Below are 15,938 nucleotides of genomic sequence, written 5' to 3' on the forward strand. Positions count from 1 at the left end.
ATAGGCTTCCCAAAGACTGAGGATCCAGATTGAATAAGGAAAGAAAGGAAGCACATCAGCTAGCACGGGCATCTCTGGATCTGCTTCCTGGTCAACGTGGTGAGAATTATTGTGCTTCTCCGTGCCCTCCCCACCAGAAACACCGAGCCGACACAAACAATCCCTTCCTTAAGATGCTCTTGCGGGGCATTTTGTTACAAGGACACAACACTAACACAGGTGTATGGTAAAATGGCCAGCCAAAGAAACCCACCCTGGCCCTGAAACCAGAGCTAGTGAAAGAAATCCACCCTGGCCCTGAGACCCGAACCAGTGAAAGAAACACTTTAGCCCTGAACCCAGAACCAAAGAAACACCCTGATCCTGAAACCAGTGCCAGAAAAACAAACTTTGGCCCTAAAATCAAAGCCAGTGAAAGAAATATGCCCTGGCCCTGAAATTAGAGCCAAAAGGTTAAAAAACGGCCAGTGAAAGAAACGGTTTGACCCTGAAACCAGAGCCCAATATGCCCCTGACCAACTGAGCAGAAAACGAACCAATCCCTGAGCAGAAAACCAATTCCCTGATCACAAACTGTAGCCAATCTGAGCTTGTCCAAGCTTAAGCGACTGAAATCTGACCAATTGCCAGCCTGAAAATCTTCTCCCTAGAAAAACTCCGCCCCTAAGAAGCCCCATATAAGCCCGAGCTTGTTCACTTTGCTTCTGCCTTCTACCCTGACAGAGGCAACTATCTTGGTGGATTCTTCCCTTTCACGACCTTCTTTCGCCAGAGCAGAGACCGAGCCTGGGTGGAGCGGAGGGAGCAAGGCTGTAACACTTCAGCTGAGTTGTTGTATTCCGGGGGACCTGAACAGAACTGTAACAATTTCATTGGGGAAACCCTCCCCTGCCTCAGCAGAGTTGTTACATTGGGGAAACCTTTCCCTGGAGCAGGGCTGTAAACTGCTACACTTACAGTGACTTGTGGTATTCCTTGGCTCCCGACTTCAGGATCCCAAGGATTGCAATGCTTACAACAGAGAGAGGTTTAGTTTTTCTCACAAACTTCGTTTTGCAGATAGGAAATAGACTCACAGAGAAGAGGTACATGGCTCACCTTCCCATATGTGGGTTGTGAGCTTGAAGTTGCCGAGTGCATCGAGGAAGCCATGTTCCCCACCTGCTTTAGAAATTTCTAAAGTGCCTCAACAGGACTTCATAGGGCTGTTCACCCACGCAGCACTGGAAACACCCGTGGCTCAGGTCCTGTCTCAGGCTCTGGAAGTGGGATGGTAAGAAAAAGGGAAACATATTCCTGGTGGAGCAACAGATAACAAATACAACAAAATACAGTTGTCCTTCAGTATCCTTGGGGATGGTTCCTAGAACACCCCCACGGTCCTCACAAACAATGAACTCCAGGGTTGTTCAAGTGCCTCGTGTAAAACAGCTTCGCGTTTGCACAGAACCTGTGTATACCTCTTGTCCACTTCACATCCTCGCTGTGTTACTTACGATACCTAATGCAATGCAAATGCTTTGCTACATTGTAATCTTTAGGGAACAATAACAAGGAATAACTGATCCTATGCAGGGTCAGTATAGTTGGAGATCTTTTTACAGCACGTTCTAAACTCACAGTAGGTCGAACTTATGAATGTAGAACCCGTGAATAGAGACAGAATGAAAAGTTCAGACTGTGTGGTCAGTGCAGGCAAAGCAGGGGTAGAGAGCTAGGGAATTAGGGGCCTCAGGGAGGGGAGGGTGAAATTGTCTTGTCTTATGGTTCGCTGTGGATGGGGACACAGGAGAGCTCCAGGAGGATTAGAATGTGCCAGTCAAACAGAGGCCTGGAAAGAACAGGAAGTAGGAGCTGCTCTGGGGGTGGGTCCCAGGAAATAAAGGTATGAGTGACAGAAGCTGAGTTGGCTGGAGAGGAATGAGGATCTGGATGAAGTCCAGAGGGCAGACACAGGGCTGCAGGTCCTGGAGGGGGTTGGTAGTCTGAGGCAGTGGTTCTCAACCTGTGGGTCGAGACCCCCAGTAGGCGGTCAAATGACACAGGGATGGCATATTAGGTATCCTGCATTTCAGATATTTACATTACAATTCACAACACTAGCAAAACTACAGTTATAAAGTAGCAGCGAAAATAATTTTATGTTGGGGGGTCACCACAAGATGAGGAACTGTATTAAAGGGTCACAGCATTAGAAAGGTTGAGAGCCACTGTTTGAAGGGTAACAGAGGACCATTGAAAAGGTTTTTGGAAGTGACTAGCAAGACTCAAGTGACATTACCACATGGATTATTAGGAATAGCAGGCACACACTAGAGACTGCTGCCACCCTTGTGTAGGCGGGACACACCGGTGACAGCAGGGGGTGGCAGAATACCTGGATTTTGGAGGTAGAATGGACAGGACATAACAAGGAATTAGATGGGTCTCTTGAGAAGGGGTGAGGCAAGGGTGACTTCTAGATGTGGCCTTGAACCTGTGGACAGCGGGCAAGGTTTATTCAGAGATCATCTCCAAACTCCTGACTGTACACTTCCACTGTCCATCTGCATCCTCAGGACAGAGTAGGTGTCCCACAAACATTCCTAAATGAATGACTAGCTGAAGGCAGGCATGGCAAAGTGGATCCAAAAGAGGACCTTTTTTTTTACATTAAAAAATGTTTTATGTGTATGGGTGTTTTGCCTACATGTATCTGTGGGTACCACATGCATGCCCAGTGCCCTTGGAGGTCAGAAGAGGGCATCAGAGCCTCTGGAACTGGGGATACAGATGCTTGTGTGTTGCCTCATGAATGCTGGGAACCAAATTGTGGACTGTAAGCTCAGCAAGGGCTCTGCCGTCTCTCCAGCCCCCATTTTACAATTTGTACTCAAGTAACTAACATTCATTTGCCATTTTTAAGTACACAGTTTGGTGATATTTAATGCACTCACAATGTTGAACAGCCCCTCCCCCTCTATATTCCCTGAATCCATTAAATAGTCACCCTTTTTCTCTTTCCCCAGGTCAACCAATAATCTGCTCACTCTCCATATCTTTTACAAACTTTGGATATTTTACATGAATGTAACCATACAGTGTGAGACCTTTTGTATCTGTCTTTTTAAAAATCAGCATCATATTTTGGTATTTGTTCACATGGTGGCACTTCCTTCTTTTTATTGGCTGAATAGTATTCTTTTGTGTGGGCATATATCACATTTTCTCCATTTGTCCATTGAGGTTATTTGGGTTGTTTCTACCTTTTGGCTAATGTAAACAGCGCTGCTAGGAACATTGGTGTGTGCAAGTACTGTTTGAGTACCCTTTTCAATTCTTTTTTTTTTTTTTTTTGGTTTTTCGAGACAGGGTTTCTCTGTGTAGCTTTGTGCCTTTCCTGGAACTCACTCTGTAGCCCAGGCTGGCCTCGAACTCACAGAGATCCGCCTGGCTCTGCCTCCCGAGTGCTGGGATTAAAGGCATGCGCCACCACCGCCCGGCCCCTTTTCAATTCTTTTGAGCTTATGCCTAAGGAATAATAAGTGAATCATATGGTAATCTATGCTTAACTTTTTAGGGATCTCTAAATTGTTTCCAGACCTCTCAATAAAATTTTGCCAAGGAAAAAAAGAGGAAGGGTCGGAGCCTGGGAAGCAGAGGGCTTTTCCTATTCTCCAGAGGCCACGCTAGACTTTACAATTAGTATCTACAGTCAAATGACTGGAATTCTCCGGGTTGCCTCCTAGTCCTCAGAGTGGGTAAACTAACTTTGGGGGCAGAGTGAGTTGTTGGTTCTGAAGCTCCGTGCGCAGAGCAAGGTCTCCAAGTGAACCACTGGCCCTACTCCCCGGCTTCCCCGCCCCACTTCCCCACAGCTGCTGCTCTGTGTCCCCAGAGCAAAGTCCAATGCAGAGGAGTCCCCCTCAGCGGCTCGTGAACTACGACTCCCGGCAGGCACCTCTCCGGGCCGCCTCTCCTAGCCTGGTGCGCATGCTTTGGCAGACGTGGCACCGGGAACTCGGAGGCGGGGAGCGGCTGCGAAGTGGCGGTTGCTGTTGGCCGCGGTGGAGCTGGCGGGCGTGCGCGGGAGCCGGGCGCAGACGGCAGGAGGCGGCGGGGATGGCGCGGGCGTGGGGGCTGCTACTGGCGATCGGGGTGAGGCACCGGGCCGGCGACACGTGCGCTCCGCGTGGCCGTGGGCGCGTGCGGTCCGGGGTGGCTGGGGGCGTGCGCGCCGGGTGGCAGCGGGGTCCTGGTTCTCTGTGCCCCGCCCGGGCCGGGCCGGGTGATCCCTTGCTCAGGGTTCGCGGTCCAGCACAACTTTGCGGGGGCACAGGTCTGGGACGCCCTCAGCCAAGGCAGGACCCTCCCGGGCGGCGCCTGCACCTGTGTGAGTGCCGGGTGGAAGCTCCCTGCCACCTGCGCAGCAGGATACCTTGCTCGTGGGTTGGACCTCGGGAGAAAGGGCGAGTAGCGGGCTGGGTGGGGTCGCCACCTCCAGGAGTTCTGCTCCCATACCCATGTGACGCCGGCTCCAGCCCGGGCCACTTTCGAGCGGTGTGGCGCCGCGGATCTTTAAACGTGTCTGCGTTTCTTCCACGAGATGGGGACAGTAAAGATACCCGCTAACGAGGTTGTCAGCTAGGTCCGCTGAGGAGTCGGAGGGACAAGCTCCGCAGACTGCAAAATGATCCTGGAGTGATACAGGAGTGGAGGAGGGGGGGACCGGGGTGCATACCGTGTGGGGATGGGAGACTTTCCGGGGCATCCCCCGGAGAAGTGGGGATGGGTGTGCCCCTGGGACTGAGGTGTGGCTGTGGATGTGTGACGGGATGTTGTTGCCTTTTTCCACATCTCTCTCATAACTTCTTGTCTTCCTCGTGTTGGGTCCATCCTTGTTACTCCCACTACCACTACCATCAGTTCGGAAGACTTCCTGCCCCTGCCACTCTGCTGTTTTCCCTTTGGGTGTGGCGAGGATGCTGGGCGGGGGGTGAGGGGGGTGAGGGGTGAGTGGCTTTAAACACTTTTATTTCCCAGTGCCCTGTCCTTTGGGGGTCACCAGTAAGGAGTGGCCGCGAGTTTTCTCTTGGGTGGAAGTAGGTGGCAAAGGAAGCTCTCTGTTCCCTGCGCTGTGTCCTCCCTCTACGAGAGACCCTGTAAGGGTGGTGGTGGTGGCCTTGATGTTTGCCATCAGTTTCCTGGAGCCAGTAGGTCTGACTCCCATCAGGATGTCAGTCCTTGAACTCTGAGGGAGGAGGGTTCTGCTTTCTTCCCTTTTCCCTCCCTCCAGTAAAAACAAGGGCTCAGGAGTCTGAACTTTTACTCTGTAAACATTTATCAACCACATTTGTTTGCCACCTGGTTGAATTTTGGGGTGGGGAGCAAACTACACTTTGTGCCTGCTGTCAGGTGTCGCCTTCGGCTGAGCAGCAGTCAATACTGTGAGCAAATAATGAGAGACAAGAGCAGGAAGAGCTAGTGCCCTTCCTGCTGGTAGCCTGCCTGGGGAGAGCCATATGTTTGAGGGAGAGTCCCTGTGGCATTCCTGAAGTGGGCGGAGCAGAGTCCAGGAATAATGTGTAGTATACTACTTCCGAGGCGGAGGTCTGCAGGTACCCCACGGGCAACATGAAAGAGCATTGAGGTTTGCTCAAAGCACTGGCAGCTGGGAGTCCTAAACAGGCATTTTATGTCTCTTTCCCCTAAGCCTAGAGTTGGCTTGGCAGGTGTGAGGTAGAGGGATGTGAGCCTGGAATCCAGCAGTGATAAGTGACTGCAGGTCGGGCCATGTGGATCTGATAAAGGCCTCCAAGGTCCCTGGGAGCACTTTGGATTCTTTGTTCACTCTGGATTGACTGAAGGCCACTGGGTGTGGCTCAAGGGATATGAAAAAGTACTTACTGGGTCTGATGGCACAGGCTTGGAATCCAGGAGATTTGAGGCAGGAGGATCGAAAGTTCTGTTTGGGCTACAGAGTAAGTTTAAGGGTAGCCTGGACAGACCTTGTCTCCAGTGGGAAAAAAGGTAGGGTGAGGGCTATAGCTTAATGACAGAGTGCTTGCCTAGCATGTGCTAGATTCAATTCTTAATACTGTAAAAAAAATAAAAGAAAAAAGAAAGAAATTCAGTATCCCCCGTATCTATGGTCTCACTGTCCAGTTTTAAGTTATCTGTGGTCAGTGAGAAGAAGGTGGGGTCTGAAGACAGCTCAGAGGGCAGAGCGCTTGCTTTGTATATGGGAAGCCCTGGGTTTGATCCCAGCATCACATAAACTGGGTGTGGTGCAAAGCCAGGCAGTTGGATCAGGAAGTCAAGGTCATCCTCAGAATTTCAGGCCAAGGCACCATGTCTTAAAAAAAAAAGAAGTGAGCATTGTACCAAATGATATTTTGAGAGACCACATTCACTTTTTATGACAGGATAGTAATAACTTCTGTATTTCATTATTATTAGTTATTTTAGATCTCTGCCTAATTTACAAATTAAACTTGATCACAGATATGGGTGTGTGAGAGAAAAAGTCTCTGTGTTCTGTACATTCTGCAGTTTCAGGCACCCACTGGGGGTTTCGGAGCCACCTCTCTCTAATAAAGGAAACTATGATGGGAAGGGGTTTACAGAGATTTGTGTACGGGGCTGGACATGTACTACATCTTTTATAAAAGCAAAATATGGAAGTAATTTAATTACTCAATAGTAGCGGTGTGGTGTAATACCTTCTGGCTTCTTTCAGACTTTAGAAAGTTATGTTTCTTTGTTAGTTTGGGCATCTATAATAAATACACCGTAGACTGGGTCCTGATAATGACAGATTTGTTTGTCACTGTTTCAGATGCTGGATGACTGATGTCAGGGCCCTAGCTTAGTCAGGTCCTAGGGCAGATTCTCTTCCAGGCTGCTGACTGCCGATTTCTTGCATCCTGTGTAACAGAGAGGACCTGAGAGCTTTCTGGCAACCCCCACCCCCGTATTTTTTTTTTTGTTTTTTGAGACAGGGTTTCTCTGTGTGGCTTTGGTGCCTTTCCTGGAACTCACTCTGTAGCCCAGGCTGGCCTTGAACTCATAGAGATCTGCCTGCCTCTGCCTCCCGAGTGAGTGCTGGGATTAAAGGTGTGCACCACCACCACCACCACCACCACCACCACCACCACCACCACCACCGCCTTGCATGGGTCCCCTTTAAAAGCACTGATCCTATTCATATAGATTCCTTCCTAAGGCCCCAACTCTTCATTCCCATCACAGTGTGGACGGGGTTAGGATTTCAACATATGAATTTTAGGGTACACCAAACATTTGGTCCGTTGCCGTGGTTGTAAGGAATATGCTTAATACAATTAATGCTTATTGTTCAGATATGCTAAGTTGTGGATGAAGACCATCTAAAGAGGAAAAATGCTCAGTTATAAAAGCCAAGATACAGAACTAGACTTCAGAGAGGATGAAGTTGTGTACGAAGAACTACTAGAACATTGAAATACTGATTGTTCTAGAAGGTGACATGGTGGGTGACTTTTGTTTACTTCTTTGATTATTATTTATTATATTTTTTAAGTGAGATATATATGTATATATGTTTATGGTCAGAAAAGTTTAAAAACATTTAAAGGCTTTCTTGGCAGCCTTTTTTAGTCTTCTAGAAAAGTCCCCAGTGACCTGGGACAAGTTAGCCACAGAAGCTCCCAGACTAGAGAGGCCAGGACCACTTGACCTAAGAGCCCGCTTTCCTCCTGTGCAGCTGGAGCTCCCTGCCCAGCCCAACCTTCCCCTAGGGCCGCACACACATGCTTTATTATATAGTGGGCAATCACAGGATAAGAACTGTCCTGTCAGAGCTCAGTGGCTGTCTCCAAGTTCAATGGCTCTCAAATGTCAGGCCAAGGACTCTGCTTGGCTGTGGTAGAATTTTCAGTAGTGTACAAACAGATTGCAAAAATAATAACAGTGAATGGATTTTTTTTAATGAATCACAATATTTTCAGTTTAAAAACTAGCCTAGGAGCTGGGCGGTGGTGGTACATGCCTTTGATCCGAGTGCTCCTGAGGCAGAGGCAGGTAGATCTCTTAAGTTTGAGATCATCCTGGTTTACACAGTCAGTTCCAAGGCTGCACAGAGAAACCTCAAAAAACTAAAATACTTAAATAAATAAATAAAACTTGCCTAAGGCTTTGACTGTGGCTCAGTGGCGGAGTACTTGCTTAGAATGTGGGAGGCTCTGGGTTCACTCCCCAGCAACACACACACACACACACACACACACACACACACACACACACACACGTAGTTTTCCATGTCTATATTTTGGATTGGATGTTTAGTGTCTTTGGAAACCGAACCTAATGGTAGTATGTTGAGATTTCACATCAAAAAGCCCATTCTTGAAGACATTTATATAAAAATAGACAATACATATTATATTTACAAATACATTTAAAAAACAGTCCATGAGCTGGTGACATCTGAGAAGTGGTCTTTACGTTGCGGTGCTGGGAATTGAACCTCGAGCCCCACGCACACTAGACAAGCACTCCCCCCATGAACTCCACCTCACCCCCCTCAGCCTTCAGCGGAACCGAGAGGAGAGCCAGGCCTGCTGAATTATGAATTGTGTTCCTCCCATTCCCCTTCTCCAGCTTGCTTCCGGTGCATTTGTCCCTGTGGCGGCTGGAAAGCTCCGAGCCCAGGGGACGGTGGGTGCAGGCTCAGAAGGCATGTTCGCCCCGTGGCCTCGCCTGCAGAGCTTTTAGGATACAGTCAGGCAGGTTCTCTTTTTCTCTGGCACCATTATATATTTAATAGGCCTTTGTGGGCTGGCCTGGGGACCTAATTGCCATTGATAATGCTGCTTGGAGCTTAGAGTGCACTTTTCCCACAGAAATAAACACATTACCAAAGAAGTCTTCAAACAGATGTGTGGGGTGTATAGGTGGAGCTATGGCTGAGTTCTACGTGGATGCCAAGTGCTGACAGCTGGGGATTTAGGCCAAGGGCAGGTGATGGGTGCTGAGTGACCAGAGATGTCCCCAGGAAAGAGTTGGTCTCACAGGGAGGGTGGAGCTCAGACTCTGTGACTGTTGCGATCCTTGCCTGGTTGTTGTGTGATAGGCACTTAGCCCAGGCCCGGGCATCTGGGTAATGGAGGAGCATTTGGTGGATAGAGTGAACACTGCCAACAGGGAAGGAAGCCTCCAAGACTGAGATGTGAGCAAGAGAGGAGAGAGGTCCAGCTGGTGGGAAGCGGAACCTAGAGTCTGGTGGTGGGGAATAAGAATGGCAAAGTGGAAGTGTCTGCCAAGCCCTGAGACTGGATTCTGTAGGCCCGAGAGAGATGAAGGTGGTCCTTTTAATAACACCGTGGGACAGTGGATTGAGGGGAAAGGCTGAGTTGCTTTGCCCAGAACATTTTCTTCTCGTTTCCCTCCTTGTTATGTGTTAGAGTCAAGTGTGATGTGTTGGAAAGAAAGCCAGCTTTCAGCCAGCTGATACTCTGTAGCTGCATGGCCTTGGGCCCTGCTTCACTTGTTTGTAAATGGTGGCAAGAGTATCCATTTTGCTGGGCGGAAACAATGCAAGAAGCAGGCGGGCAGCACAGGGCTTGACATCCACAGGAGCCTTAGCATCACAGCGAGCTGTTGAATACGAGGCATAGGACGTTGGTAGAGAATAGTAGGTCATATGCATTGGTGGGCCAGACTAGCCGGTGTGAGCCAGAGACCATGTGATACAGGTGCCACGCGGTGGGGCCTGTGCTGCTGGGGTTCTCCTTGGGGGCCTCTTGCTGCTGACCTTGACCTCCCCCTCTTTATGTGGAGACACCCGGGGATTGGTTGGTGCCTACCAAGAGGCTGAGGGGTTAAGTCTGTGTTTCTCCTCCTTCCTTCTGAAAGTCGATCCTCTCTTGGGACAGAGACACACCGAGCAGACCACATTAATCCCTAGAGGGTTTCACCCCAGCTTTGTGGTTTTGTTCTGTGGTGCTGTTCTGTGTGCTTGGTTTTGAAACCAAGTGGCCAGGTTAGAAACAGCTGGAAGAAGAACATAAGTTCTTTTACGCTGTGTATTGCCCTAACCTCTCGCTGCTGCTATATTTTGGACCCAGTTGGGGACAGAAGGAGCCCTAACGTTTTTACACCCCCGACTTTCGCCCCCACCTCCCCCCACCCCCGCTTGCTTGTTGTTGCTGCCCCGTGGTGGGCTGCTCTGTCCCTTCTGCTGGTCCTGTCTTGCAGCATGCTCCTAAGTCTCTGGCTGTTTGTTATAGTGACTGGAGTTGTGACAAATCTTATGCTTGTAGAGGGACTTAGGGTTGACCTGGCTGATCCATGTGACCCTCTTCAGTGTGGTGTTAAGTCCTATGCTAATAATGGTGAGTTTAGCTGGTTAAATACTGTGACCCCAGAGAGGGATTAGTCTATGGATTGAGGTGGGGAGCAGTGCCCTTTCATAAGAATGGAGGGTATGGAGCTGAGCGGGGCGCACGTCTTTAATCCCAGCACTCGGGAGGCAGAGGCAGGCGGATCTCTGTGAGTTCGAGGCCAGCCTGGTCTACAGAGCGAGATCCAGGACAGACACCAAAACGATGCAGAGAAACCCTGTCTCGAAAAAGCAAACAAAAAAGAACGGAGGGTATGTGGCTCAGAAGGTGAAGGCGCATCGGCTGCCCTGAGTGTTTAAGCAGCCAAGCTGGCCTTGTTTTTCTGGAGTGGCGGTGTCACTTGCCCCGTAGCTTCCTGATGGCCATAGCATGGGAGGAGCCATTGGCTAGGTACCAGCTGGCTTCCTCCTCTCCAAGTAGCTCAGGTTTGCATCCCCTTTGGCCACCCTCCGCCACATGCCAGTCTTCCAGCACTTCTTACTGGCCATTAGCTTTGCCATTGTGCACCGGGGGGCTAACGACACTCAGATGGCATGAGGTTAGAATAGCCTTTTTACATCTTTTTTATTCCTCGGAGTCACACCGAGGCCCCGGCTGTATGTGCACTTTTCAGCTCATTACAGCTCTCTGGAGCAGGGGTGGAGTTCCCTCCCCTCCAAAGAGTGCCGCCATTCCGCTAGCCCTTCAGCATCCTGTTTGTCAGAGGGTCCTTCAGTCCTGGTTGGCAGTGCTCACAGGGTCCAGGTGGAGAGGATAAGCTGGGCTTCAAATGTACAGGTGACCCAGAATCCTAGCCCAGAGGTAACCTCCATTGTTAGGTCGGGTAGGCAAGGGTCCCCAGGGGTTTTCCTTCCTTTCATCAAAGGGCCTCATCTTGCTGCATCCTGGGCAGAATATTCTATGTGCCCATTGAGGAACTGGACCAGCGCCAGCATCCTAAGGGTGTGACAGGAGTTTGGCCATATGACAGTCGCTGCTGCTGCTGCTGCTTCTTCTTCTTCTTCTTCTTCTTCTTCTTCTTCTTCTTCTTCTTCTTCTTCTTCTTCTTCTTTCTAGAATAGCTATTTCCTTGAAAACTTTTATGAGCTGAGTCCTGTGCTGAGACATTTGGGCTATACTGATAAATCAGACCAGTGCCACCTTTCCTCCAGTGGCCAAGTCAAATATCAGTGACGTCACTCAGAGATGAGCTGCGGGGAGAGAAAGCACAGTGACAAGAGGATGGCTTACCATCCCCCACCTGATGCAGGGAGTTGAGGAAAGGCCTCCAAATAGTGTTTGTAAAGGTCCCAGCATGTGTGGATTTATAAAGGAAAGCAGTTAGAAATACAACACATGTTGAGTAAGATGGCCGTAACTTGTTGGTAATGGATTTGCTGGGTTGGTGAATTACATAAGATCTGGATGGCAGGTTTGAGAATTTCTGTTATTTAGAGCGGTGGTCCTATCATAAACAGCACAGGAGGCTATCTGCTCCAAGGAAGAAAAGGTGATTTCCGTCGGTGGAGTCCGTGACTGCAGTCACTGCTGGCATGTGCCACCTCCATTCCTAAGCTGCAGAGAGCATTAGTGCATTTACAAGTTGGCCGATGTTAGCGGAAATAAGGCTAGACCTTTTCTCCACCCAGGGTCACAGACTCGCCTGCCTGGTGTGGTGCTCACTGTATATGATAACATGTGGGAGGTGGAGGCAGGAGGTTCATGAGTTGCAGGCCAGCCTGTGCCACATAGTGAAACACTGCTCCAAAATACTAGAGATGTAATGTAGCTCAGTGGTAGAGGGCTTACACAGAGGTGGAATGCATAAACGAAGCCCTGGGTTCGATCCTCTGCACCAAACAAGGTCAAATTCATAGGTACAGATGCAGAGAAAAATTAGCCAAGATTTGGAAGTAAAAGAGAATTTGTAAACTTTATTTTTTTTCTTTTTTAGACTTACTTATTTTCACTGTAGTAAGTGTGGGTGTTTTGCCTGCACATATCTGAGCACCATGTGCAAAGCCAGAAGAGGCATTGGATCCCCTGGAACTGGAGTTGCAGACAGGTGTGAGCTGCCACGTGGGTGCTGGGAATTGAACCCAGGTCCTCTGGAAGAGCAGCCAGTGCTCCTAACCACTGAGCCGTCTCTCCAGCCCTCAGTCTGTGAACTTTTGGTGTCATAGCATAGCGCTGTGTATGAAGTCCGTCTGAAGGCTATCTGCTGCCCTGGGGAGAGAGCTCGGCTTAGTCTTCAGGGCCCACAATCAGGACTGGGGGAGGCTACAAATGATCTGTGTGAACTGGAAGAGAAACCCAATTGTTCCTGGTATCTAATTTGGTCCTAGGTATGTTACTTTCTAACAACCTCTTTCAAAAAAATATTTTTGAGCTTACCTCCTTATATCCCCGTTTGACCTAGTGTTGTTATTTTAATGCATCTTTATTGTAAAACTTTGAAATATGCTCAATATTGGTTTATATGGGAATTAGGTCTTTTTAACAATTAACTGATCCTTGAACCCACAGTAAGAACTGCTGAGTGAGCAGATGTGATGACTAATCTCAGTTGTTAACTTGACACATCTGGGAAGAGGGAACCTCGATGGAAGAATTGCCTTCATCAGACTGGCCTGTGGGCATGTGGGGGGGAGAGGGGCATCTTCTTGGTTGCTGATTGATTGAGGAGGGCCCAGCCCCTTGTGGGTACTACCATCCCTAGGCAGATGGGTCTGGACTGTATAAGAAAGGTAACTGAATGTGAGTCTGGGCGCTAGCCAGTAAGCAAGTATTCTTCTAGTTTCTGCTTTCAAGCTCCTGCCCTGCTTGAGTTCCTGCCCAGACTTCTCTCAATGAGGAACTGTGAACTGAAAGTGTAAGATGAAGTATAAACCCTTTCTTCCCCAAGTTGTATTTGGTCAGAGTGTTTTTAATCACAGGAACAGAAGGCAAACCAGGACAGCAGGAAGTGAGTGTGTTGCCCAGAATGGATGCCTAGGCTGGAGACATTAGTTTAGGAGTGTTTTTCTACAGAGAGATCGCCTGTGGAAAGTGTGGGGTGGACAAAGGAGAGGACTGAGTGAGCCCAGAGAAGCCTCAGTGTATATATATATAGAGGGAGAGGACAGGAGATCTAGAGGGGAGACCGGAGGGTCACAGAGGACTCAGAGGCTGCGAGAACCTCACAGCCACAGGGTTGGTGGGGTAGGGACATTGTTGAGCCATCCCAGGGGCAGGGGCCAGATTTCAGAGGTATGAGGACTGGACAGGGAAGCGATAGAAAGTTCTGACCATGAATGGGGATGGGAGTGACATGGGGGTCCTGAGAGAGTGGTTTTAAAAGATGCATCAGTGGCAGCCTCTCCAGTCAGGCTGTAGCTAAAATCCACTTTAAGAGAGTGTGTTGATTTCCCCAGCAAAGGTTTGGTCAGTAAACCTGAACTAGCTTATATACATAGAAAGAATATGTGCATGAAAACCTATTTCAGGGCCGTTCAGACCTGTAGAGTAAGGCCCAGAAATCTGTATTTACAGGAAGCATGTACTGAACAGTTCGGATACTGCTGTGCGTGGTAGCACATGCCTTTAACCCTAGCTCTCAGGAGGCCCTGGGAAGAGGCAGGCAGATCTCTGTGTGTATGAGGTCAGCCTGGTCTACATAGGGAGTTCCAGGATAGCCAGGGCGGTACGGTGAGACATCTCAGAAAAGGGGAAGGAGTGAGATCTCCGAAAATTTAGTTTTAGTCAGTTTCTTATGGCTGTGACAAAATGTCCAAGATAATTCACTTAGGAGGAGGAAAGCCTTATTTTGGCTCCGGGTTTCCTAGGTTTGAGTCCGTGGTCTCTGGGCCCCATGGCTTGGACTTGTGGCGGTACCATCTGTTACAGGGACAGCCTGTGGAAAAGACCTGTATACCTTATGGCGAGTGTGGAGCAGAGGCAGGAAGGAGCCCGAGTCCTAGGATTCTCTGGCTTTGCAATAATATACTGCAGTTGGGAGCTAAGCTTTGTACTCTTGGGCCTTTGGGGAACATTCCAAACCCAAACTATAGCGGGGAGCGTTAATTTGTGTGGCAGGCAGTCATTTGGCGGGCAGGGTTACTGCTCTCCACTGACTGGGGCGGCATGCCATTCTGCCACTGTATCGCCAGTCACCTGCCGTGTGCCTTGGCCCAGGCCCATGAAGTTTTCGGTATTCTGTGAAGGGCTTCCAGGGAATTGCAGGCATGCAGGTTCACGGAGGAAGATGGATCAGGCTGTCACGGCTCTTTTCAGTCCGTCACCCTCAGTGGCTGGAGGGGAAAGAGAACTTGCCCGCCCCATGGCTCTTTTTCTTAGGGAGTGGGGGAGAGCGCCAGAGATGTCTGTGGCAGTGTTCCCACGGCCAGGTGTGGAGAAGAATACAGGATCTTTGTTCACACACTGGGCAGGCTCTGCATGTGCCCTCTTAGGCTTGGCCTGAGGCGAGTCTTTTAATTGCTTTGAACCTCAGTTTTCATGCCCCTAAAGTGTGTGTGTGTGTGTGTGTGTGTGTGTGTGTGTGTGTGTGTGTGTGTGTGTGATTGGTGGTTCCGCTCCTCACAGCAGTGGTTTATAGCCAGAACACGTACACATCTTTTTGGGGTCCTGGTGGAGGTACTGGGGATTGAACCCAGGGCCTCACACATGCTAGACGTAGACGAGTGCCCCGTCAGTCTCCCGCCCTGTATTCAACACAAGTGGCAGATGTAACTGTTTCTCTGAACGCTTACTCTCGCCACCTATTAGGCGTCCTGATGTTTCTGTTTCATGTCATTTGAAAAAGATGCAGGTGTCACCCGCTAGATTGATTTTATGACTGCTTCTGAGTGGAGACCGGAAGGCTGGAAACGTGGGTTGGGGAACAGAATGTGGTCGTGCGTATGAAAGCATGGCTGTGTACTGCGGGTCAGGAGCACTTGAGTTGCTTTTTTTTTTCTTATCAATTAGGGAAGCTTTGAGGCTTGATTGGGTTTCCAGAGTGGGAATTCACCTCCTCCTCCCCTGTTCCTCCTCCCCTGCCCTCCTCCCCTGCCCCCCTCCACCTCTCTAATTCAGTGTTTCTACCAGTTCATCCTCGTTAGCAGGCCTGGCACACCGGGCTGGCAGTCACCCAAAGCCCTCTTGGCCCTAGAAGAGGTTTTCCAAAACATTAAAAGCCTCAGGGACTTACGTCTTGGTTAAATGCGCCGCAGTTGCAATTTCAGGATAAGCAAACCTGTTTTTATAGGCTCCTGGATCAATTGTCCTGCCCCTGACTTGTCCCTGGTTGACAGCCACATTTGTGCTGTGTGGAATACAGGGAGAAGCTGGCTTGTGCAGTCCTTAGTATGAGGAGTGATTTCTCCAAGGAAGCAAAACACACACTGAGGATTCTTAGCCGAAATGATGGGATCAGAAGTATTTTGTATTTCAAGGTTGTATTTTTTTAATCTTTTTGTATACATAATGAGGTCTTGGTGATGAGTTCCACGTCTGAAGATCATTTCCCTTTCAAATGCATCTTGTATGCGTAGCCTGAAGGTAATTTTATGGAATATTCTTTTAGCCTACCTGCATTTGCACTGGGACACATTAGGTGTA

The 15,938-nt window shown here is 49.2% G+C and overlaps 1 protein-coding gene across 1 annotated transcript in view; it reads left to right on the top strand.

Annotated features, from left to right (window-relative positions):
- Positions 1-3,989: 3,989 nt before the first annotated feature.
- The window catches only part of Pdia5 (protein disulfide isomerase family A member 5), a 93,588-nt gene continuing 81,639 nt past the window's right edge, over positions 3,990-15,938 (top strand). The window contains exon 1 of the mRNA XM_059277104.1: positions 3,990-4,137. Coding sequence (XP_059133087.1) covers positions 4,102-4,137 — 36 coding nt within the window. The 5' untranslated portion in view covers positions 3,990-4,101. The remainder of the gene's footprint in view (positions 4,138-15,938) is intronic.

This window comes from Peromyscus eremicus, chromosome 12, assembly GCF_949786415.1.
Source record: "Peromyscus eremicus chromosome 12, PerEre_H2_v1, whole genome shotgun sequence".
Lineage (NCBI taxonomy): Eukaryota > Metazoa > Chordata > Mammalia > Rodentia > Cricetidae > Peromyscus > Peromyscus eremicus.